General features: G+C 38.0%; 1 protein-coding gene across 1 annotated transcript in view; it reads right to left on the bottom strand.

The window, feature by feature from the left end:
* PRKD3 (protein kinase D3) overlaps positions 1-27,139 on the bottom strand; it is a 67,147-nt gene that overhangs the window by 26,784 nt on the left and 13,224 nt on the right. Inside the window, exons 3-8 of the mRNA XM_081313573.1 lie at positions 16,318-16,456; positions 15,720-15,851; positions 13,790-13,941; positions 7,799-7,988; positions 6,760-6,837; positions 685-871 (exon numbers count right to left, since the gene is read on the bottom strand). Of these exons, the coding sequence (XP_081169699.1) occupies positions 685-871; positions 6,760-6,837; positions 7,799-7,988; positions 13,790-13,941; positions 15,720-15,851; positions 16,318-16,456 (878 nt within the window). The remainder of the gene's footprint in view (positions 1-684; positions 872-6,759; positions 6,838-7,798; positions 7,989-13,789; positions 13,942-15,719; positions 15,852-16,317; positions 16,457-27,139) is intronic.

Here is a 27,139-nt window from a genome sequence, read left to right as displayed (position 1 = left end):
GATGAAGAGATAGTACTTTTGCAAATGTTACAATATAAACCTACAAACTTTGTCTTCACAATGTCATTCTGAAAAATCAGTTTTCATTATTACTACTGTATAATTTGGAATAAATTCCAAGATATTCATTTTATATGGCCATGTAATGAATTAAAAATGAGCAATTTATCCAAGTAGTTTTGTACTATGAACTACACTTGTACCTCTACCTTTTCAATAACAATCTTAGAGCAAATTAGTTGCATTACAACTTGTACACACATATAAAGTACAAATAGCTTATTTTTCAATTTGCATCTATGCTTCTTTAACTTGACTAAACAAGACATACATTCATTGTAAAAACTTATTCCTTGCTTACAACATTTTCTTCCAAATTAATTTACTTGCATTAGGAATGAGTTTGAACTGGAATCAGCATAATAAAATGGTCATATAAATCCAGATCACATTTTCCATGACTTACTCTGTAAAACAAATTATTTTTCATGTTGCCTCTTATATTTCCATGTTACCTCTCTTAATGAACTATTTTTAAAGCAACTATTGGACAAAAACCATATAAACAAAAGTATAAATTGCACAATATATAGTATTTAATATTAGTCTTAGATGGAAGTGGTGGATGATGTGTAAGGGTGTATTATATATGTATCCCAAGTGCAATATCTTTATTTAACCAACCTGATAGTTTTTACAGCCTCTTCATCTTTGTCTCCATCAAGATCTGGTGGATCCATAAAAAACATTTTGTCTTCTGGAGGAGATGGTTCTTCCACATCATCCAATCCTCTCCCAACATCACTACTCATTTCACTGCTATCAACCTCCATTGGCATATCAGAATCTTGGCCTGGGCTAGCTGGTTCTTCTTCCCAAAACAATAAAATATTTTTTATTTCATAATTTTACAATTCAATATGTGCAAAATATCATATTAAGAAATAGATCACATTAATAGAATTTACTAGAATGTACTAGGTTTCTGGAAAAATCCCCAAAACTCAGCCAAGAAACAGAACAAGCAGAAACTTTGGGGCAAAACTTTGTTTTGCAACAACTACCTCATGCGTGTAGCTACTTCCAGAAACAGGGCAATTCTCCATTAGTGGAAAGTTGCCATAAGTATAGTTTCCATCACTTGTGCCAGGTGACTCTCATCCCGCTGATGCAGCACCATGACCAGACCTTTCCAGGAAAGGGTGTGGACAGGATGACAATCTGAGAACAGAACTCCCTCTATACCTGGTTCAATGCCCATGCAAATTAAATCTGGTTTCCTGTAGCGTCAAACACAGCAGGTAATCCAAGGATAAGCAGTACTCACTTTCCGCACTATATGAACACACACATACACACACACACACACACACACACACACACACGCATAAACAATTCTATCTTTAGAGAGCCACAGATATCAAGCTACATAAAATAAATTTGATAACAATGTTTTAAATTGCTTCAGAAAAAGGCTATCTACATGTAAACTATAATTTGGCTAATAGAGATGACATAAGACAGTATTCTATACAAATGTTTACTCTGAAATTAAGTTTGGGAAGCCAATTCTGTAATCATGCAAAGAATAGTCAGTGATTAGTAAGACAAAAGAATTAGCATGTTGCCAATCAGAATTTTATCTTTTTGGTTTTGTTGTTGTTAATAGAAGAATGTTTGCTACTCAGATCTTCAGAACAATGTAGAGCATACAGGTATACAGTATATGTAAAATATATTTGACATTTTATGTATGATACAGATTTAAAATGTTACATAAGACAAAAAGAAATTACAGGTAGTCCTTGACATATGACCATGGTGGAGCCTGCCTGTTAGGGATGCATGTTGCAAAGGCCTTGCTTAATGACCCCACCCCTTGCTCTCCCTGATAGAACTGTTAAACAAACTGAAGGTCGTTAAATGGAGCATTGGGTGTCTCAGAGATGGTAGAGGCCTCAGGAGGCCTACATAGGCCCAAGATTGCCTATCTGGGCCTTCCAAGGCTACTCACACCCTCTGAGGCATTCTGTGCTCTGTTTCTCAATCTTCAGGGTCCCCACAATCCTTCAGCTTCCTTCTCATCCAGGAAGCAAGGGGAGATCAGGCACTCAGAGTTTGCAGTCTTCAGCAATCAGCTTTCTTACAGACCCAGCCTTATGGCACCCTTGTGCAACAGGCTCTGTTTTTGTGACACTGTAGACACTTCTTTTTTAAGAAGGTTCTATTTGTTCTTGGAGTTTATGGAGCTTCCTTAAAAACGGGAATCCTGTACACATTTATGAAAATTACACCTGCTTTGCCACAAGGCTAGGCTTGTAAGAAAGCAGTTCCTGTATCAGGCTGGGTGCCTCTCTCAGAAGCTGCAAAAAACAGAAAGCTAAGTTGAGTGTTGCTGAGCTGTGGAGCAATCTGAATCCTGCAAGTTCTTGGATAGGAAAGAAACTGGAAGCTTGTAAACTATGGCCAGCCTGATCTCCCCTTGCTTGCTGGGTAGAGAGGCAGCTGGAAACTTGCAAGCTCCACCTGATTCATGCCCACTAGAATTGGCCTGTTCTCCCTTGGATGGACAGGCTCAATGGGTTGGGATGGGCAGATGGGTGAGCACTGCAGCATCCCTGTAGACAGTCATAATGGCAAAAGACCATGTGGGTTCTGCAGCTGCCATAACTTTGAAACTGGGCCACGAGTAACTTTTTGGGAACGTGTCATAATAACGTTGAACAGTTGCTAAGTGACTGGTCATAATTTGAGGACTACTTGAAGTGAGTATTCTTCTTTTGTTGTTGTTGTTGTTAGCTGCAAAGTCGTGTCCGACCCATCGTGACCCTATGGACAACGTTCCTCCAGGCCTTCCTGTCCTCTACCATCTTCTGGAGTCCATTTAACCTCACGCCTACTGCTTCAGTGACTCCTTCCAGCCACCTCATTCTCTGTCGTCCCCTTCTTCTCTTGCCCTCAACCTTTCCCAGCATTAGGCTCTTCTCCAGTGAGTCCTTCCTTTTCATTAGGTGGCCAAAGTATTTGAGTTTCAACTTCAGGATCTGGCCTTCTAAAGAGCAGTCAGGGTTGATCTCCTCTAGGACTGACCGGTTTGATCACCTTGCAGTCCAAGGGACTCACAGGAGTCTTCTCCAGCACCATAGTTCAAAGGCCTCAATTCTTCGGCGCTCAGCCTTTTTTATGGTCCAACTTTCACCGCCATACATTGCAACTGGGAAGAACATAGCCTTGACAATACGCACTTTTGTTGACAGGGTGATGTCTCTGCTTTTTAGTGTGCTGTCTAGATTTGTCATTGCTTTCCTCCCGAGGAGCAAGCGTCTTTTAATTTCTTGGCTACAGTCCCCATCTGCAGTGAACCTGGAGCCCAGGAAAATAAAATCTGTCACTACCTCCATATCCTCCCCATCTATTTGCCAGGAATTGAGAGGGCCGGATGCCATGATCTTGGTTTTCTTAATGTTAAGTTTCAACCCAAGTTTTGCACTCTACTTCTTCACCCGCTTCAAGAGGCTGTTTAGTTCTTCTTCACTTTCTGCCATTAGAGTGGTATCATCTGCACATCTTAGGTTGTTGATATTTCTTCCAGCAATCTTAATTCCAACTTTTGATTCATCTAGCTCTCCCTTTCTCATGATGTGCTTTGTATATAAGTTAAATAGGCAGGGCGAGAGTATACAGCCTTGACGGACTCCTTTCCCAAATTTGAACCAATCAGTGGTTCCGTGTCCAGTTCTCACTGTTGCTTCTTGGCCCACATATAGGTTTCTCAAGAGACAAATAAGATGGTCTGGTAGTCCCATCTCTTTAAGAACTTGCCACAGTTTGTTATGATCCACACAATCAAAGGCTTTAGCATAGTCAATAAAGCAGAAATAGATGTTTTTCTGGAACTCTCTAGCTTTCTCCATGATTCAGCGTATGTTGGCAATTTGATCTCTAGTTCCTCTGCCTCTTCGAAATCCTGCCTGTACTTCTGGAAGTTCTCAATCCACATACTGCTGGAGTCTAGCTTGTAGGATTTTAATCATAACTTTACTAGCATGAGAAATGAGTGCAATGGTGCGATAGTTTGAACATTCTTTGGCACTGCCTTTCTTTGGAATTGGAATGTAAACTGATCTTTTCCAATCCTGTGGCCATTGTTGAGTTTTCCAAATTTGCTGGCAAATTGAGTGTAGCACTTTTACTGCATCGTCTTTTAAGATTTTGAATAGCTCAGCTGGAATACTGTCACCTCCACTAGCTTTGTTGTTGCTCAGCTTTTCTAAGGCCCACTTCACTTCACATTCTAGGATGTCTGGCTCAAGGTCAGTGACCACCTCATTGGGATTATCAGGGACGTTAAGCTCATTCTTGTATAGTTCTTCTGTGTAATTTTGCCACCTCTTCTTAATCTCATCTGCCTCTGTTAGGTCCCTGCCATTTTTGTCCTTTATCATACCCATTTTTGCATGAAACGTTCCCTTCATCTCTCCAATTTTCTTGAAAAGATCTCTGGTCCTCCCTATTCTATTGTTTTCTTCTATTTCTTTGCACTGTTCATTTAAGAATGCATTCTTATCTCTTCTAGCTATTCTCTGGAATTCTGCATTCAATTGGGCGTATCTTTCTTTTTCTCCCTTGCCTTTCGCTTCCTTCCTTTCCTCAGCTATTTGCAAAGCTTCCTCAGACAGCCATTTTGCTTTCTTGCATTTCTTTTTCTTTGGGATGGTTTTGGTTGCTATCTCTTGTACAATGTTGTGAGCCTGTCCATAGTTCTTCAGGCACTCTATCAGATTTAATTCCTTAAATCTATTTGTCACCTCTACTGTATATTCAAGAGGGATATGATTTAATTCATACCTGAGTGGCCTAGTGCTTTTCCCTACTTTCTTCAGTTTAAGCCTAAACTTTGCAATGAGAAGCTCATGATCTGAGCCACAGTCAGCTCCTGGTCTTGTTTTTACTGACTGTATAGAGCTTCTCCATCTTTGGCTGCAGAGCACATAGTCAATCTGATTTCTGTGTTGACTGTCTGGTGATGTCCATGTGTAGAGCCGTCTCTTGGGTTGTTGGAAAAGAGTGTTTGCTATGACCATCGTATTCTCTTGACAAAATTCTATCAGCCTGTGCCCTGCTTCATTTTGTACTCCAAGGCCAAACTTGCCTGTTATTCCAGTTATCTTTTGGCTTCCTACTTTAGCATTCCAATCCCCCATGATGATAAGGACATCATTTCTGGGTGTTAGTTCTATAAGGTGCTGTAGGGCTTCATAGAACCGGTCAATTTCATCCTCTTCAGCACCGGTGGTTGGGGCATAGACTTGGACTACTGTGATATTGAATGGTTTGCCTTGGATTCGAACTGAGATCATTCTGTCATTTTGAGGATTGTATCCCAGTATTGCTTTCCTACTCTTTTATTGACTATGAAGGCTACTCCATTTCTTCTGAGGGATTCTTGCCCGCAGTAGTATACCTGATGGTCATCTGAATTCCTGTCCATTTTAGGAATTCACCCATTCCTGTCCATTTTAGTTCGCTGATACCTAAGATGTCGATGTTCAGTCTTGTCATCTCTTGTTTGACCACATCCAGCTTTCCTTGATTCATGGATCTTACATTCCAGGTTCCTATGGAGAAAAAATCTTTACACCATCGGACTTTCCTTTCACCACCAGACACATCCACAGCTGAGCGCCCTTTCAGCTTTGGCCCAGTCGCTTCATTCTTTCTGGCGCTACTAGTACTAGCCCTCTGCTCTTCCCCAGTAGCATATTGGACGCCTTCCAACCTGAGGGGCTCATCTTCCAGCGTCATATTGTTTTGCCTTTTGGTACTGTCCATAGGGTTTTCATGGCACTGGAGTGGGTTGCCATTTCCTTCTCCAGTGGATCATGTTTTGTCAGAACTCTCTGCTATGACCTTTCCGTCTTGGGTGGCCCTGCACGGCATAGCTCATAGCTTCATTAAATTGCACAAGCCCCTTCGCCACAACAAGGCAGTAATCCATGAAGTAATTCCTCTTTAGGGCAATTTAAAATGTTAAAATCCTGTTAAAATTTGAGGCATTGCTGAAAGTAATATTTTGCACCCAGCGCTGTTTTCCTTCTAGTAGTTCAGGTAGCCCTTGGCTTACAGCCAGTCACTTAATGACCGTTCAAACTTGAAACAGACCTCCCAAAAGTTACTCACAACCCACTTTTGAAATTATAGTCACTGTAATGTCCCTGCTAGGATGCAGGAGATGGAGCAGCCTGCTCTCTTTCCCCAATGTGAAGTCTGGGACTCCAGATATCCACTGTACAGAAGATAAATGTGGGATCAGTGATGAGGAGCAGGATGGAGATGAAGATATGGGACCTAGTGAGATGGGAAGCCAAATCAATGCCTACAGGAAGTGGAGCACAGGATGCTTCAGAGGATGTGGGGAAGCCTTGGGAGGCCCAGGACAGGAGTGCCGGGGCCAGCACTAGATCTCCCAGAGCCTCACCCACACTGGGGAGATCAGGGACAGGGGTCATTAAGTGAGGCAATCACGTGGGCTTCTCATTTAATGACATTTTGCAACCATAATGAGCAGGCTCCATTATGGTTATAACTCGAGAACTACCTGTATGAATAAAGTTTTCACTCTGCTAGTCTAGGCAGTCTAGAGGTATTTGACAGCAATTCTAGTATATGCAGAACAGGGAGAAGTGCAAAGAAAAGCCATACATGTATACCATAACCCAAAGTTATGTTTCTAGCAACGGCTTACAAGACATATCTTACCTCCATTGAAGACTACTTCTCCAAGACAATCTTTAGGTACTTTAGAGGCACAGCGTTTATGACAATTAAATCTGCAATCTAAATTAAGGATAAATTGTATTTATTTATGCATTTATTATTTTTGTATAATCTCTTTGAAGTTTCTTTTTGAAGTCACTTTTATTTATTGTCAGGACATATTTTTAAAGTAATAAAAAATGCAAATAATTATTTGGACCAAAGCTACAATTTAACATAAAGCTGTATCATACGGCACTACCATTGCAAGGTTCTTCAATTAGGTGATTCTAATTGAATGAGAATGATGAGAGCTGGAGCACTCCCAAGAAGATACCTTAAAGCTAAGATTCAGCACAGAAGTAGAATTATCAATATCTAAACGGCAATTAAGAAAGTGAGTTGTGAATTCTCAGTCTACCTGTTTCATTGTCAGCATCAGATACGGTGCTAAATATATACTGCTCAAAAAAATAAAGGGAACACTTAAACAACACAATGTACTCTATTTAATAATAGGATGTCTCATCTTGTGTTCCCTTTATTTTTTTGAGCAGTATATTTTACAATGGCATTATGCATATTTAGATTTTAACTAGGATTTGAAATCATAAACTTTTTTAGTCCACTAATATTCTTTTATGATCATTATGACTTTAGGCAAACAGGGCAGAAAGAAAAAGATAGATGATAAATAACATTACCTATACTAGTTTAATCTTGAATCCAGTAAGTTTAAAATGTAACTTTGCACAGCCTAAAACGTCACCAGGTAATACTAACTAATAAGAAATTTCTTGCAGGCAAATGATTCAATTCAGAAGACAAAAATAGAGGTATTCTATTCATTAACTGTATCCAGTATATTCAAACAACTAATTGTTAATAGGAACAGAGTCTTCCATAAAATTTCTGTCATCTTATTTATATAGCTTACTGATCACATGCCATTGTAACCTGCTTATTTAACTTTCATTTTATAGTTAAAAAGACTTTAAAGCCTTGATAGTTGACATTAACTTGCAGCTACAAAAACACTTGCCTTTACATTGCATTCCTTGTCGAAAAAGACCTTTAAGCAATCGCTTGCAGTACTGACATATGGTGGGTCGAGTGTAAGAATGAACAGCAAAGGTATGTGGGACTTTCACACGACAAAGAACCATTTTTTCCATCCATATTGGACGCCCACTCCATGAAGGAATCCTTTTACTAGGTTCTGGATGGCAACGCTGCAAAAACAACAACAACAACTTCAAGGCGCCTTGAGCATGAATAACCCTCTCTCAGCCCAACCCATCTCACAGGGTTGTTGTGAGGAAAACAGGAGCAGGAAGGTGTGTTGAATAAGTTTAACCACCTTGAGTTATTTGCATAAAGGCAAAATAAAATAAAAACAAACTCATGAATAAAGAGAAGTAATTCAGTAATATACTTTTCGCTGTAGATTCCAACCATTCCTAACTCCAGCATATTTTCCAAATGTCCTTCCACAGCAACAGACCAAGAAATTAGAGCAAAATCTAATCTAATACAGGTAGTCTTCAGCTTACAACCACAATTGGGACAAGAACTCTAAGTAATGTGATGATTAAATGATCCATGCCCAATTTTATAACCATTTTGCTGCAGTCAAATTCAGTGTCTCCTATTCACTTTGCTTGTCAGAACATGGCTCGGAAGGTTGCAAATGGCACTCAGGTGAATCAGGGAAGCTGTTTTATCCGTCAAATACATGCCAATTGCCAAGCACCCAAATTTTGATCACTAACCACAAGGATGTTGTGACAATTTTAAGAGCAACTGCCAATCAAAATTCATTTTTTTCAATTTCATCATAACTTTTGTTAGACGGTTGTTAAACGATTGGTTATAAGTTGAAAACTAACTGTAGAACAGTGTGTCTACTACAACACTGTTTCTACTTAGGGCTGGAAACATTGAAAATCTTAGTATGAACTGACAAAAGGAACTTTCATTATTTGTCAGCACTTGTCAGACAGCCATTTCTGCCTCTGTTAAATGCTTCCATGATTACTTTAATTGAACTTATGCCCATATTTAAGCAGTACCAACAGGCATTAGCTAATGTCCATTCCATTGCTTATCAGGTAATTCTTAATTCCTTACAACTTAAAAAGTTACATCATTTAATCTTGATGGAGTTTCATGAAAGATTAAGAGCAAAAAAATGTTTATTTGAACACAGCCATGGGCATCCATACCATTTTTCTAAGGAAAAACAATCATATCCCAGTTGCTGAAGCACTGATTTGTTTGAAGACAACATTAATTTTCCAAAGAATTATGAATTTCAAGCTTTAATGTCTGTACATTGGAAATGATATTTTTGCATTTACAATAACTAGTTGTTTTACATACAGTAAATGGAGGAAATTTCTGGGATAGTAATTGGAGCATACCATTTTTGTGAAATTCAAATACATTTAATATACACATAAGTTGCATAAAGAAATTATAACAAGCACAAATTTTGTTTTACTGTCAATTTTATTGTCATTAAAGCTTTACTTCTTGATGAAGCTTTCTGAGAACTCTTTAACTAAGAAGTTCTGCAGCTAGGAAAAAGTCTGAAAACTTCTGATTCAGAAGTTCTTAATGCAGTTTTGGAAATATTGTAGTGGTTTTAGTATAATTTTAACACCTATATAAATGTTTTAATATCTGCATTTCTGGCAAGAGGAAACTACAGTTGCAAGAAAAAGTATGTGAACCCTTTGGGATTATGTGGAGTTTTGCATGAATTGGCCATAAAATGCGCTCTAAACGTCATGTAAGTCACAACAATAGAAAAGCACAGCCTGCTTAAAATAATACTACACAAACATTAGCTGTTGTCATGTTTTAATTGAACATAAGATGGAAACATTCACAGTGCAGGGTGGAAAAAGTATGTGAACCCCTAGCCCACGGGTCGGCAACCCACGGCTCTTTCAGCCATGTCCTGCGGCTCCCAGTCCTCCGCCATGTGCAGTCTGAAAAAAAAAGTTCAACCAATCAATTCAAATTTCTCACCAAAAAAATCTTGCGAATTGATTGGCTGAACTTCTTTGGTTTGTGGGATTGTCCACAAACCTCTTCTTCAGACTGCACGTGGTGGCAGCAGAAGAAGAGATGGAGGACTGCTGGAAAAAAGGTGTGTAGGTTGGTCAGATGGGGTGTGGGGGGGACACGTAGGCTGACTGAACGCGCACGTGAGGCAGAGGTGCTGCTCGGGGCCGGAGGGGAGGCCGGGCAGATTTCTCCCCCTTGCTAGGCAAGCGGAGCCTGAACAAACGCGCGTGCGAGGCAGAAGGGCTGCTCGGGGCCGGAGGGGAGGCCAGGCAGATTTCTCCCCCTTGCCAGGCAAGTGGAGCCTGAACAAACGCGCGTGCGAGGCAGACGTGCAGCTCGGGGCCGGAGGGGAGGCCGGGCAGATTTCTCCCCCTTGCTAGGCAAGCGGAGCCTGAACAAACGCGCGTGCGAGGCAGAAGGGCTGCTCGGGGCCGGAGGGGAGGCCGGGCAACACCTTCATATCTTGCAAGGGCGCACAGGGAATCCGCGTTTCTCCACACACGCTGATCAGCGGGCGCGGAGAAATGCCCATTCTCTCTGCTGAGCTGTCCCAGTTGCTTGCGTTGCAGAAGGCAAGCATTTGGAATGAAGACTCGAGATTCGGTGTTTCTCCGCACGGGCTGATCTCGCGCTCCTTACAGTTTCCCTCTCTCGAGTGTTCATCCCAAATGCAGAAAGCAAGCTGAAACAAAGAGAGGGAGACTGTAAGGAGAGCGAGATCAGCGTGTGCGGAGAAACACCGAATCTCGAGTCTTCATTCCAAATGCTTGCCTTCTGCAACACAAGCAACTGGGACAGCTCAGCAGAGAGAATGGGCATTTCTCTGCGCCCACTGATCAACGCGTGTGGAGAAACGTGGATTCCCTGTGCGCCCTTGCAAGATATGGAGGTGCTCCAGGGAAGTAAGTGGGATGGCTCAGCAGAGGGAATGGCCGTTTCTCCGCGCCCGCTGATCAGCGCGTGTGGAGAAATGCGGATTCCCTGTGCACCCTTGCAAGATATGAAGGTGCTCCAGGGAAGTAACTGGGATGGCTCAGCAGAGGGAATGGGTGTTTCTCCGCGCCCGCTGATCAGCGTGTGTGGAGAAACGCGGATTCCCTGTGCACCCTTGCAAGATATGGAGGTGCTCCAGGGAAGTAACTGGGATGGCTCAGCAGAGGGAATGGGCGTTTCTCCGTGCCCTCTGATCAGCGTGCGGGGAGAAATGCTGAATCTCGAGTCTTCATTCCAAATGCTTGCCTTCTGCAATGCAAGCAACTGGGACAGCTCAGCAGAGAGAATGGGCATTTCTCCGCGCCCGCTGATCAGCGGTGTGGAGAAACGCAGATTCCCTGTGCGCCCTTGCAAGATATGAAGGTGCTCCAGGGAAGTAACTGGGATGGCTCAGCAGAGGGAATGGGTGTTTCTCCACACCCGCTGATGAGCGGGCACGGAGAAACACCAAATCTTGTGTCTTCGTTCCAAATGCAGAAAGCAAACTGAAACAAAGAGAAGGAGACTGCACTGGGCGGCCCCAACAGCAGCCGCCGCCGCCGGAGCGATTGCCTGCTCCTTGGGACTCACTGCTGCCATGAGAGCCGGCACGGGAATTTGTTTCTATGGGGGAGGCGGAGGCTGACGGAGATGCGGCAGAACTCCAGCATCTCTCTCGCGCCGCCGCCTCCACCGCTACTGTCGTTGGCTTCCGCTAAGGCCAAACATGGGCAGCCTCCTCCACCCCCAGCAGTGACATCCGGGGATTCTCAGGTTAAATCGGAACCAAGCACCAAGTGAAAAAGTTAGCAGTAGAAGGAGTAGCAGGAGTGGTTTTAATTGCCAAGCGTCCCCATGGAAGTCAATGGAGGTGCCGTGGCTGGCCTTTTGAGTTGGTGAGTGAATGAGAGTGAGAGAGAAACATTTTTTGAGCAGTGTAAGTGAATGAGTATGTGAAAGAGGCTTTTTAGAGCAAAGGTGAGGTAATGAGAGAGTGAGAGAGAAACTTTTGCAAACAAAACATGAGTGAATGAGAGCGAGAGAAGCTTTTCCAAGCAAAGGCGAGTGAATGAGAGCAGAGGGGGCAGGGCGGCTGCATGTCTCCCCTTAGGCTCCACTGTTCTGTCAATCAAGCCTGTTGTTTTGAGCATGCGTGCACATGGACGTCCTTTGCAGCTCCCAGTTTTTTACTTTTGTGAGAGAACCGGTTCCGAGTGGCTCTTTCACTGTTTCAGGTTGCCGACCCGTGCCCTAGCCTAATGACTTCTCCAAGAGCTAATTGGAGCCAGGAGTGAGCCAACCTTGACTCCAATCAGTGTGATGATATTGGATGTGTTGCTGACAGCTGTCCTGCCCTTTAAAAACACACACCTGTTTTGGGTTTATTGGTCTCAAGAAGCACTGTGATGTGAACCATGCCTCACAGAAAAGAGCTCTCAGAAGATCTACGATCAAGAATTATTGACTTGCATGAAGCTGGAAAGGGTTACAAAAGTATCTCCAAAAGTCTTGATGTTCATGTGTCCACAGTAAGACAGACTGTCTACAAATGGAGAAAGTTTAGCACTGTTGCTACTGTCCCTAGACGTGGTCGTCCTGTAAAAATGACTGCAAGAGCACAGTGCATAATGCTTAATGAGGTAAAGAAGAATCCTAGAGTGTCAGCTAAAGACCTACAGAAATCTCTGGCACATGCTAACATTTTTGTTGACACATCTACAATAAGGAAAACATTAAACAAGAATGGAGTACATGGGAGGACACCACGGAGGAAGCCATTGCTGTCCAAAAAAAATATTGCAGCACGTTTGAAGTTTGCAAAAGAGCACCTGGATGTTCCACAGCACTACTGGCAAAATATACTGTGGACAGATGAAACCAAAATTGAGTTGTTTGGAACACACAACACTATGTGTGGAGAAAAAAAGGCACAGCACACCAACATCAAAACCTCATCCCCACTGTAAAACATGGCGGAGGGAGCATCATGGTTTGGGGCTGCTTTGCTGCCTCAGGGCCTGGACGGATTGTTGTCATTGATGGGAAAATGAATTCCAGAGTTTATCAGGACATTTTGCAAGAAAACGTACAACCATCTGTCCGCCAACTGAAGCTTCGCAGAGGATGGGTGATGCAACAGGACAATGACCTAAAGCATACAAGTAATTCAACAAAACAATGGCTTCAACAGAACAGAACACGCCTTCTGGAGTGGCCCAGTCAGAGTCCTGACCTCAACCCGATTGAAATGCTGTGGGATGACCTTAAGAGAGCGATTCACACCAGACATCCCAAGAATATTGCTACACTGAAACAGTTTTGTGAAGAGGAGTGGTCCAAAATTACTCCAGATCGTTGTGCAGGTCTGATCTGCAACTACAGGAAACGTTTGGTTGAGGTTATTGCTGCTAAAGGAGGGTCAACCAGTTATTAAGTCCAAAGGTTCACATACTTTTTCCACCCTGCACTGTGAATGTTTCCATCTTATGTTCAATTAAAACATGACAACAGCTAATGTTTGTGTAGTATTATTTTAAGCAGACTGTGTTTTTCTATTATTGTGACTTACATGATGTTTAGAGCGCATTTTATGGCCAATTCATGCAAAACTCCACGTAATCCCAAAGGGTTCACATACTTTTCCTTGCAACTGTATTTCAAAAATATAATGAACATACATTTATTGTTTTATATGTCAGTTTTGATAGGCACTAAAAAGTGAAGTAAATGTCCAATAAACCAAACTATGCTGATGTACATACATATACATTCACTTAAAAGCAAAATTCTGGATTTTAAGGAAAGTTAGAAGATTATTTGAAGTGACCATTCTCAGCTAAGATTAAGTCTGAATAATACATCTTAAAGTTTCATATGATTAAGGAATAAGGAATTGGGATAATGTGCTTTGGGTAATAACAATGTCTTACCAAATTGATTTTAACTCTTCTTTAATTCTTCTTTGAAAAGAAAAATAAATAAATACCTCTTCTGTGGACGAAGAATCAGTTTGTACAGATCTTGGGACAGAAAGTGCAGCTCCCGGTAAAGACACATTAGATAGCCGTCTCTTTCTTACACCACTGCAATTATTTGGAATCTTAAAAGCACATCGCTTGTGATAATTTAATCCACACCCTAATGAAATTAATACAGGGAAGGGGGAAAAAAGAGAAGATAAACATACTTTTACTGATGATGCTACACATTTTAACAATATTAGGATACTATTTGATGAAAGACAGATTAAGCAAAATATATGGCAAAGATAACACGTTTTTTAAAAACTGAACCAACACCTCTAACATAGCCATGATCATTTAATTAACAGCAGATCTCTGCAATGCATGGAATGTTTTTGGCCTGAATATTTGCTTTTCTGACCCCACTTCACCCTGGTTAAAGCTGGAAAACAGCCTGTGTTATGCAATTCACGCTGCTGCTGATTTTCCTCAGCTTATTCCCCAACAGATTATTTAAACACTGTACTCCTGAATCTGTTAGAACCATCAGATTAGGGTACAAGCCAATGAATAGGGCTTGGTTTATTAATGCCCCTATGCACTAATATATCAAAAGAGGTGCTTCAGAATAATCAAGGGAGGTATACCCTGTATGCACAGTGAAAGGAATGCATATAAAACACTTCTTTTCAAATAATTAAAGCAGCTGAACTTTTTTCAGACTTCAACAGCTGCTTCAAAAGCTGTTCCCAACTGCGCCTGGTAATAATTTACCCTGCACTCATTATTAATAACTTGATAATGATTAGGAAATAGACACGTGGAAAGGGTTTATGTTGAAGTACAGTTATATGTTGAAGTACAGAAAGAAAACAGAAAATGTTCACACTGATATATCCTCCCACACTGCATCATCTCATTATTTCTGATATTGCACCAGCATGGCCATTTGAATACACTAGAGTACACCTTCTGCAAGGAACTCAAAAGCTTATATAGCATCATTTTTTCCATAAACCAAACATAATTCTTCTTGCTAGATAAGAAATCCATCCATATACTCGATTTGACAAGAAACGTACTTTGAACACTAGATTTTGTTATGAACTGAGATAAAGAAAACTTTGGTTATTTTAAAATTTGCTCCCCTGACTTTTGCTCTCTCTGTTTGAAGGCATGACGCCAAGCGATTATGGACAGCTTGGGTTCAAAGTGTTCTTTCAATCTTCTTTTTAATTCAGCATATGTTACTGACTCGATGCTGGCTGATGCCACCAAATTCTCAGTGATGTCGTATGTGGCTTGCCCACACATGCAGAGCAGGGTCGCCGCTTTCAGCCCGTCCTCTCCGACCTGCTTGGCCCGCAAGTAGGTGTCCACCCTGGAGACATAGGAGCTCCACTGTTCTGGGTGGGAGACATCAAACTCATTTAGTCTGCCCATCTTGGCCATGGTAGTAATTTTTGTGAGGTCTTGGACGCTGCCTCTCTTGCTACGAAGGAGATGAACTGCCTAGATCCTGTGGACGGATCCCTCAGGACGATGTGCCTCCAGTTTGGCTCACTGGCAGGCAGGGTGGGGACGTGGTCCCACCAGGGCTCTGGTGCCTTGGCTAACACCCTGTGACTTCAACTCTAAAAGGCATCACTCCTTCAGCAAGAACCCACCTTCGTCGCCACTATTGTGTAGTGGGTTCTTGGAGACATTGATCAGACTGATCTAATGTAACATGTTTATTTGCAATAACAAAACTGAACTCAACAGACAGATATTTATACATGCCACCACTAGGCGGTGACCAATCAGATTTAAAGCTGGTTTTCCCGCTCAAATACAACTTCAGCTTCCCTCCAAAACAGTTGGAGACACATTTAAACCAAAACACATTAACGGTTAATATCAGTACATAACAGAAACATTGTTAGTAACTCTCATTGTTATTAATTGGCTTACCTTCACATTTCAGTCCTTGCCGTACCAAGCCCCAAAGCATCTCTCCACAATAGTCACAAAAAGTAGGGGCCTTGTAGGAATGAACGTAAAGCATGTGAGGTCGAATCTGGAAATCCTCAACTGTAGCTAATGCTTTAAAAATACATATATAAAAAAGAGTAAGTTTTAATGCCTTCCTCCATATTAAAGTACTAACAAGACTCCAATATAGTGAATATAATGCCTTAAATGCTACAAAACTATGAAACAAATATCTTTACATAAAATTTTAAAATACCATTTTCAATATAGATTTGACTATGATGTTTTATACTATTTAAAATATAATCACCCACAAACCTCAAAAATAAAAACCTACTGACTCCATGAGATTAGGCCACTACAATAAATAATCAGGATGAATCAATTTCCAATTAAAAAAATGAGTTTCCATGCTTTCAAATTTAATATCCAATTTTATAAAGTATTTCATCAACTTTGCAGTAGGTGTGCATTTAAAAATATTTATATTACAATTTATTAATTACAATTATTCCCAGCAATGGTAGTATTTTGGTATAATCACTATGAGGATTGCACTGAAAACAGATATTCTTACCAGACAGAACAACCTCAACAAGATCACCTTCCCGTATCTCTTCTGCTGACGTAATTCGCTGTAAAATATTTTCTGAGTTCAGATCATGGCGGAATAGGAGAATTTTATCATACATGCCAAAAAACCCACACTCCGGGAACTGCAACAACAAAAAGGCAAAAATCTATATTGAAATATGCCATAATTTACTATGCCATAATTTTCTATTTTAACATAAAACTGTTAAAGGTGTTGTCTAACATAATGACAGAAAACAAGACTGTAAGCATTTGTTAAAAAACAGATACATTCTGAAGTCATATTATAAGCTTCACCAAAAACTGCCTGCTAACATTACAAGTTTCTAACTGTATCATTGTGGCACTACAAAAATTTCAATTTGCATATTTGTTTATTAAAAAATCAATTTAAAGTTAATGGGTTTTTCCACTTGATAGATTTGAAGTGAACAAATTCTAAACTTTGTTGATGTTGTATGCAATAAAACTACTAAAATATGACCTTCCAGTTTGACATTGTGGTATAATGGGTGCAGGAAGACGGGGCTCCTGATTTCACCCCACTGGGGACCCTAAAAAGGGTTAAAAGTCGCCCCGAAGAGGCTATGAAAAAGGAGGGGACCCTCATCGATCGTGACAGGGCAGCGGCCGTTCCACTGGATCTGAGGAAGCCCTCCAAACCAGCAGGGGAAAGACTGGCTACATTCATATGGCCAGTCATAAGCTGCTGACAATTGAAGACAAGCACTAACTAGCAATTTCTGAGCAACATGGATGGAACTGGGTGAGACTTCATCCTCCTTTTATGGCCCTAACATTACTTTCCTGGAAAAAAGAATGCCCAAAGCAAAGAATCCTCCCCGATGAGAGAGGGAAGGGAAGTTATTGCCCTGCTCCCTCAGGAAAAGAAAAGTGGCGAATTAATTGCTATGGGGGAAAACAGAGGAAACTACAAGATCAATTTGGAACTAATACAGATCTATAGCTTTGAAATTTGGGGACTAAAAATACCTTTGAGACTTTTTAACAAAATATTTGAAAGTTTGCAAAATAAGCTTGGATTTGGAAAGCTGGAAGACAGTGTCAATGACATCTAGTGGAAAATTATGGCACTTCAATTTATCTTTGTTGTTCCTGGACACTTTCACTTTTGCAGACTGCAGCTGGGAAAAGGGAAATACAAAAACTCTTGGGCTGCTTATTTGGGTTGGGGACCCTATTGGACTATAAAGACTACATACAAAAACAAAATGAGTGTTCCATTCTCAGCCTTAAATGGTAAAAAATCATCTTCAACACCTGTCTCCAAAACTCCCAGCTTGATATATCAACAAAAAAATGTTAATGAATCTCAGAAAGAAATTCTTTCCACGTTCAAATCAATCCAAGAGACAATTGTTTTATTTCAGGATGAGACTAAAAATAACACAAATGAGATAAAAGAACAATTTTCCAACCTAAACTTACAAATCCAGATAATAACTGCAAAGAAGGAACTAATAACCCAGAAAAGAGAAGGAAAATTAGAAGAAGCGGATCCAAAGATGGAGGACCTAAAGGAAGGAATTAACAGATACAGACAAATGAAAAATTAGAAGATGCAGTGATAACACCGGAAATGGAAAAGACATCACGCTTGTCAAGATCTCAGAACACATTTGAGGATAAGGAAAAAGAGCTGATCGAATGGATGATAAAGCTGTTAAGAGAAATGCTGAATATTGACAAACAAGAAATGAAAAGAAAAACTGAAGGAGAAGGATGGAGGCTGTTTAATGAATATAAATGGGTTGAGCGTTCTTCCAAAAACAATTCAACCAATTTCTTTTCCTCATTCCAAATAATATATACAAAACAGAGGAAGAACTATTTGATGATTTAAATGTACTGACTTGGAAAGTTATTTGGCAAAGGAAGAAAGCTACAGTAAGACTGAAGAAAATTGAGGTTCTGACCTATTAGATGGGATATTATACTACTAAACAGATGTTTGAATATGGCTAAGAAAATAGATAACTGTTAGAAATAAAAGTATTGTTATAATTAGGATAGGATTTATAACTAGAATAAATATGAAAATTCTAAAAGGGCTTGAATAAGGGAAGCTTTTGGTTACCCAAATATAATTTATTATGAGAAAATTATAAGCAATAGAGATATTTTTGACACTGATGGGAAATTAAAATTTTTAAAAAGCATGAAAAATAGGATTTTGATTGAATAAATGGATTTTAAGTGCAAATGCAATTGAGATACATTTTGGCTAGAAAAGATATTATAAATTGATACTATCAGTATTATGTATAATGCCAGAAAAATATGATGAAGATGTCTATATTTAATTGTATATGTATTAACAATAACAATAATTTTATTTGTCCAGTATGGAAAAATGCATACTACCGGAAGAAGAGAGGACCAAGGAAGCACATGTATCAGACTAGACTAAGAAAGTTAATATGTACCACTCAATCACTAATAGACCCAGACAACACTTTGCTTATTAAGAACTTATGACTGTAAAATTAGAAAATAAAATATTTATTTTAAAAAACTACTAAAATATACATATTCCACTTCAACAAGACCAATTAATCTTGACACATGCAGTTTGTTAAACAAAAGAAATAAAGACCTAAACAAAAATATTCAATGATGTTATCACAATTAAATCTAATATATACATACACAATTTAACAAACATTAAATACATTTTAATCTCTTGTGAACTAGGCCATTCTAACATTTTATTTCTGTATTTATATTGAGAATCAAGAAGGGCTAATCCTTCCTGGATTATAGAAGAAACACATCCTGAGAGGTGTCTGAGTTTTCTTGTAAATGAGATTTGCTAAACTACAGGTTATCTTTGCTTCATTTCTTCCAGTTTTTTAGGTGGATATAATGAATGTTTTATACCTTACCATAAGTAACTAAAAATGGAAAAATAAATATTCAAATGCTGGACAAAAGGTACTGGATGGTGTACAATCTGTTGTGCTAAATGAATGTTTAGAGAAATGAAAATGGTTATGCATGCTTCTGCCTAGTTATATAGAATTGAGAGATATTGAAAAGTTTAGTTTAGTTTAGTTTTATTTAATTTATATACCGCCCTTCTCCCTAGGGACTCAGGGCGGTTCACAGGGCATATATAAATTACGATACAAAAGTTAAAATAAGATTAAACTAATGCCCAAATAAAAACAATAATACAATAATAAAAACAACAATTTTAAAAGCCCATATTCCCCCTTCAGGCCAGACCAGCTAATTCGAATAAGTGGGTCTTCAGGCCGCGACGGAAGGTTCGGAGGTCTGATGTCATCCGGAGCTCCACCGGCAGTTGATTCCATAGTGCCGGAGCGCCCACAGAGAAGGCTCTCCCCCTGGGGGCCACCAGTCGGCATTCCCTTACCGGAGGCACCGGTAAGGAAAAGTTGAAAGCAGTAGGAAAGTTGAAAGCAGTAGGAATGGAATAATAATTGTGTGAGATTAAAAAAAGAAGCAGGGTTAAAAAGTGAATCAGTGCTGAATAAATGTATACAGAATAAAATAGCATCTGATCAAGTAAATGGTAAGCCACCCAAAGTCGCTTGACAGCAAGATGGGTAGCATATAAATTTAATAAATAATACATACATACATACATAATAAGAACATTGAGCTGATTTATTCATATAGAGAAAATGAAGACTGAATTACAAAATAAATATATGATGGAGGAGTGAACAGTTTAAGAAGAATAAGATTGACATAGTTATGGTTGAACAGACATGATGAGAACCTCAAAAAGAAAGAAGTAAGAGGTTTAAAGAACAAAAGATCCAAAAAGGGATGTGGTAGAAGAAAAATAATTTGGAGTTCCCTTTCTTTTCTTACTTCATGTCTTTAGTTTCTTTGGCTTGCTATTCGTTACTCCACTTCTGTGCTTTGTACAATGTTGTCATCTCAAAGAAATGGTCAGGTAGGCAGTTAGGTATGCTTACACTTCACACTAAAGATCCTATTCTGTTCACACTTCATAGCAAAATATTCCTGAAATTTTATTATTTCTCTGATCTTGGTTTTTAATGTCTTGATTGCTGTATATTTTGGTATTTGCCTGCATTCTTTGTCCTTAGCAAATATGCATGTTTTGGCATTGAAAATCTTTTTTTCCTGCACCAACTCATCACAATGTGTAACATTGCTAAATTTATGAAAATTCCAGTATATCTTATGACAAGCTGAATTCCTATCTATCCATAAAAAGCATTTACCAAACATTTTAAAAAATAGATATAGTACCCTTCCATTTTCTGCTTGAAGGTCACCACAGCCAATTTTAAAATATATATATTTGCTTTAAGGCTTACCATTAAAATGCTTCATTTTTTGCAATACTGTTTCTTGTTTATTATGAAAGCTCTATCAACATTAATCAGATCCCAGTTATCAAGTGGTAACCATATAATATTTATAACTGGATTTCAAAAATTCTGAAATTGCTTTCTAGATTATGAATGAAATTCTACCTATTTGAAGCAGATATATGTGGATCCAAGTAATGTAGCTTTTTGCAAGTGACAGAAGGAAATTTTGTCAATGCACAAATTTTCAAAGTGCTTTCGGAAAATTTTTTGCTATGGCACTCAGTGTGCTGATAACCACTGAGACCACTTCAGCGGTTTATGCCATAATCCTTAAATTTTGATTTTCAGAACTTATTGTTTTGTGATCTTCTCCAATTCTTTGACACTCTACTATCCCCTTGGTACTGTCATATAAATTATTTACTTTCTTTTTAAAAAATTATAATTAAATCTGGTGTGTTATGTCCCAAGACAATATTAATTTTCAAGTATTTTTTCAACTATATGTTGCTACCAATTTTTCATTACTGGCACATGATAATTTTTACAGATGTTCCAGTGAAAAATTTTGGTGACTGTTCTATCGTTTGTAATCTTCTTTCATGAGCTGAATATATCATTTATTGTTTCTTTTAAATTCCATCCTTGATTGCATTATTTGAAATAGCATGCTATTGTGCAGCTAAAATCAGACTTCAATTTTTTCAGTGTTCCAGTTGTAAGCCAATTCCAGATTATCTTTATCCATTTTCTCCTCAATCTTTTGTTAGAAATTCATCATGTCTGACAATTTCTTTGTCAAATTTTCTTTGTGTTTTATTACATTATTTCTATGTTAATATTTTGTTTCCTGTAGATTCAGTAAGTACTAGTTTTTAACTTGCATTAATGCTTCTTCTTGGCTGTCTTTTACATAATTAGGCAATGACTGCTTTTCATTTTTGGCCTAGATTTCTGCAGGGCAGGTATACTCTATCAATATCACTATAGAGATGTAATGCAGTTTTCTTGTTTTTCAGTCCAAACTGTCTAGTTCAGTTTGTGTCTATTTAATAATTCCAGCAGTGTACCATATCACAGATATGGTCCAGGTGTTGATGGCTTTGATGTGTTTCCACCATTCAATTCTATTTTTAGCAATCGTCTCACTCTTTGGATGTATTCTTTACTAAACATATTTTTAACCTGTGCATGCTTGATGTAAAAGACCAAGATACTTGTAGGCTTCGTCCTAATGATTTAGTCATTCAGCATTTCAATTCCATTACTGTTTGTGATTCTTACCCCACTTTATTGCTACTGCAGCACATTTCTCTAGCCCAAATTCTATTGCTATATTTGTGCTTAAAATTCTTACTGTTTCTCAATGACTGGATTTCAATTTCTGATCTTCAGATCATCCGTATAAAGCAAATGTGAAATGTTATTAGCATTTTTTGCTGTTTGACAGACAAAATCTATTTTCTTCAAAATCACTGAAAATGAGATCATGGCAATGACAAAAACTCAATGAAACCGATCCACATGTGTAGGAGTTCAAACCTTGCCTTATGTTTACATGAGTTCAGGATAATTCCCCACTTGAGACCTCCTCCCAACTAGGATGGTTGATCTTCCATACCCTGCAAGATGCTTCTCCTAATGTTGACAAGCCCATATTTTTTATTTTCAGCCACCAATTCTGTCTTCCTCTGCTCCATTATTTTTTTCTATATACCTTCTAACATTTATACACATTCTAATATCTATTTCTAATGACACCAGTTGTTTCCAAACATTTGATGATCCAGCTATGTGATAATGGCCTTTTTATAATCAATCCAGACCAAAAGTAAATTAACTTATTGGCTTTTACAATTTTTCAAAACCGTTTTATTGATCAAAAGTTGATCTTTTGTATCTCTACTTTTCCTATTTTTCCATTTTATTCTACTGGAAAGATGTTATTTTTTTCTAAATAATCTTGGATGTTCCGAGGGTGCTTTTTCCAAAAGGCAATTGGACTTTCTTGTTTTTTTTCCCTTGAGAACGGTTCACTTCTCATCCAAGAAGCTTCTCAGTTCTTGGATGAGAAGTGAAACTTTTCCAACCAAAAAAACAAGAAAGTCCAGATGCCTTTTGGAAAAAGCACCTTTGGTACAACCATGTCCTGGCTGATTGAGAATCTCCACAGACTATCTTGGATGTTGTCCTCTATTATGTCTATGAGTAATTTAAACTTTTTAGGAAAACTTATTATTGCTCTATGATTTCCGGGTGTTGTCCCTTTTGCTGAGTATTTTTGAATTAGAGATGTTTTGCCAGTTAATAACCAGTTGCTCATGACTCCTTTATGCAATACTTCATTAACTGGATGTAAGCTAGTCAGATATTTGAGCCAAAAGTCACGCAATTGATCATTTCCAGGAGACATTCAGTTTTTAATCCTTTTTATTAAATTTTAACCCATTTCTGTTGTTTATGAGATCTTCCAACTGACTTCCAAATCTTTTTTCATTTTTGTAGCGCTAAATCAATATTTGTTTATAGACTTGTCTTCATTCTTTATATTCTTCAATATTTCCTCTTTTATGTTTTTTAAAATTATTTACATCTGATCTTAATTTTTTTACCTTGGCCTCCAGTCTGATCTTCCATTTTGGAATTAAATATGATTTTACTTTTGGCTTTCTAATTTCAGTACCCAATTCTTCTATAACCACCACTGCTGTCCTTTAGGCAAGCTGACTGGCGTGTTTGACAGATGTAATTTTAATACTTGCAAGTACCTTATTTACACCCTTCATTATAGGTACCAGATCTTCTGGGGGAACTACTTTCAAGAAATTATCAATACTTTCTACCGACAATTCTGCATATGCCATAATCTTCTCTTCTAATTCTTCAGGGGATCAGTTCATAGGTTGTTTCAGTGCAGGAGTATACTGATTCTGTTGCTATTATTTCTTCTAAGTTATCATTTCTGTAATTCATATCAGTTGTTCCCTTTATATTTACAATTATCTTTATCTGAGTTTTTTCTACTATTGCTTTGGGGTCTTTTATTTTCATATTTTTTTCTGAATCTCTTCCCATTCTACATCTCTGAATATTCTATTTTTAGTAATGAATCTCCTTTGATCTGCTAATTGTTGTTCAGTAATATCTGAGATTGGGAAAATTATTTTCCAATGTTCAAACATTTACTTTAAGTAACCATGCTTTGTTGCTTCCAATCAATAATAATATATTATTATGGAATGATGTCTCAACACAGTATTCTTTTGTCTGTTTTATCTATTACTGTTGTTCTTTCAGTAATCCTACAGCTATAGCTCCCGAGTCCCATTGCCCACTTGTTGACAGGTACCTAGGAACCTTAATATCTGATACTATCCTTATTGACTCTATTGATGACCAAACCAGTATAGAATTATTTTCATCTTTTCTCGCCATATTCTTTCAGTATAAATTTCAAGCCAGTTGTACATCCAGTTAGTTATTATGTCACCAGCCCATGTTTAACTTGCTAATCAGAAAGTCATGTACTTTGGTTAAATAAAGATATATTTTTCTGTATTATTCCCATCATCTACTATAGAAGTAGTCAATTATCAACCAATTAGCTTGTCAAGCTATATTCTTGACAAATTCATGAACTGTCCAGACTTTTAGCACCTACAAAGCAATGTTCTTAATATCTGCTCAGAATACTAATATCAAACTAATTTACCCTTAATTCATTTTCCTCTTTGAACTTAAATGTTCAAAGTATCAAAGTATCAAAGTTTACTATCTTCAAAGATCTGACCATTAAAGGATATCCATGTTCTTCTTGTGAGGACATTAAAGATAATACAGATAATATGATATAAATCAAGAAGTATGAAAAGATTTAAACTAGAATTCCTTATAATAGATATTATAGTATTCTTTGAGAAAGTAGAGAGTAAGGGTAATAGAGGCTATATAATTACTATGGGAAACTATTCTTTATATAGAATTTGAGCATTTGAGCGGCTAGAAAAGCACACTTACAGCATAGTTTTCTCAAATGTAGTTTTGAAGAGGTAGCTCTGTTAATCATTTTGCTTGATCACAAAAAGAAAAGTAATTCCTGGTACTTCCTTTCTTGCATGAAAATTTCTTATAGAAATCCTATTTACAATATTTTGTTAATTCACTGTTGCTTACCAAGATAAGTATTTAAAAAGTTACATACTGCAGCTAGTTTAGCCTTTGAAAAGAATTTTTGCTAAAGTACAACACTCAAAGTATAATACTTCTAAATAAATTAATATTTATAAAATTATTTTATATTCTCATTTTCAACTTCATAAAATAAATTTTAATTCCTATGAGTCTTATATTAAGTCATCAACTTTAGTCATCAAATAATATATCACATTTAAGGAAAGTCACAAATATCGAGTGGTTGTTTTAGAAATGTAAGGATTGGATTTATAAGAAGAGATTTAAACAAGATAGGTGAAATCTGAAATCTATTCCTTGCAGATGAGTTTGAATACATTACAATCAAATAGACAACAATAGAAAACAGCTTCAAAGAAACAGTTAAAACAATAAGGAAACTTTCAGTCCAACATAAGGAGAAACAGCTCTCATAGAAGTAAGTCTGATGCAATGAGATAGAGAAGAATTTCTCATAAGAGTAAGAAAGGCTTTTTTTAAAAAAAATGAAAAACATTGCTTTTAATGGAAATCTGAGAAGAAATTCCAAGCTGCTGTCCTCTTAGTCCTAGAAAAATTAGAGATTTTTGTTTAAGCATTTGCTCAGGCATTTGAATTAAGTTGTTTAAGCATCTGTTTATTTAGGACATCATCTGATTTATATAGAATTATGTAGTCTACACAGCCATTATGCTTTTTATAATAACAGAACATATAATAATCACTACCAGTTAACTACAAGTAGTCCTCGACTCATAACCACAATTGAACCCAAAATTTTCACTGCTAAGTAATACAGTTGTTAAATGAGTTTTGCCCCATTTTACAACCTTTCTTGCTACAGATGTTAATCACTGCACTTATTAAGTTAGTAACATGACTGTTAAGTGAACTTGGCTTCCCCAATAACTTTGCTTGTCAGAAGATTACATGACCCAGGGACAGCGCAACTGTCTTATATACATGCCAGCTGCCAAGTGCCTAAATTTTGATCACATGACCATGGGGATGCTGCAAAGGTTATTAATATGAAAAACAGTCATAAGTCACTATTTTCAGTGATGTTGTAACTTTGAATGGTCTTTAAACAAACAGTTGTAAGTTGCAAACTACCAGTATAGCAAACAGCTATAGATTAAAAATTGGCTGAAGGGTGGAGCCAATATTCTGGTAGAGGAGCAAACCAAATTTCAGGCAGAAAGATCAATGTTCAAACAGGGTATTGTCTTGCTTTTTAAAAAAAATGTATCTCGTACCCTCTGGATATTCTTTATGGTGCCTTTATTGATTTAAAGGTAACAATCTTACTGTGATTCCAAGAGACAGGTTTTAGGCAATAGTGGCTATTCCTTTGCAGATCAATATCTTCTTTGCTTGATTATATATTTACGTGAAATACTACAATACAGGGGTCCCCAACCCCTGGTCTGTGGACCAGTACCGGGCCACGGTATGCCAGCAACTGGGCCGCACAAACAACCAAAGCCCCATCCACAAGATGCAGGCAGCACACAAAATCACACGCCCTCCAGTCCATGGAAAAACCTCTCTCCACAGAACTAGTCCATGGTGCCCAAAAGGTTGGGGACTTCTGCTATAATGCATGTCTGTTATAGTATCTCAAGTTTTTTTGTCTTTCCTAATTCCTATCCAAAAAGGGTGAAACAAGGATGTGTCTACATTAATCTCTAACCCCCATTTTTTAAATTAATTTGGTTCAAACTTTGACAAAATCTACATTTTATCCACCAAAGTTGGCCAATAGAACTGCTTCAGTTCTTTTAAAACCTGATGATACAGCTATCTTGTCTATAGTTCAAATGATCTTGAGACAGACCTCTAAGTCCTTATCTCTTATTGTAGACAGAAAAGATTGATAATAAATTACAATAAATCAGTAGTATCCTTTTTCCAAAAAGCTCACCATTCACCATCAACCAAAGAAAATAAATTGTTTCTATATTGATAAAATTAAAGTATTTCAATATTTCCTTCAGCACCAATTATGCACCCAATGCTAAATAACTTCAAACTCATCAGTCATCAGCTGTGCACTGCACAAATCTGTAATTACCCAGACTTAAGTCTCCTAGAACCTGCCCAGCCCAAATTTTTAAGAGGCTTGTTACAAACACCAAAATCTCTCTCTCTCTTATTGATAAAACTAAAAGCTGAACTAATTTTTATTGAGGTTCATATGTGACACTGTCATCTCAATTTCCAGCTCAATTTCCAGTAGTCCTTGACTTACAACTGATTAATAAATACTGTTTGGAGTTACAATGGCCTTGGAAAGAA

The sequence above is a fragment of the Vipera berus genome (assembly GCF_964194415.1).
Source record: "Vipera berus genome assembly, chromosome: 1".
Classification (NCBI taxonomy): domain Eukaryota; kingdom Metazoa; phylum Chordata; class Lepidosauria; order Squamata; family Viperidae; genus Vipera; species Vipera berus.
The sequence above is the reverse complement of the archived record's forward strand: the minus strand, read 5'-3'. Positions and strand labels throughout refer to the sequence as shown.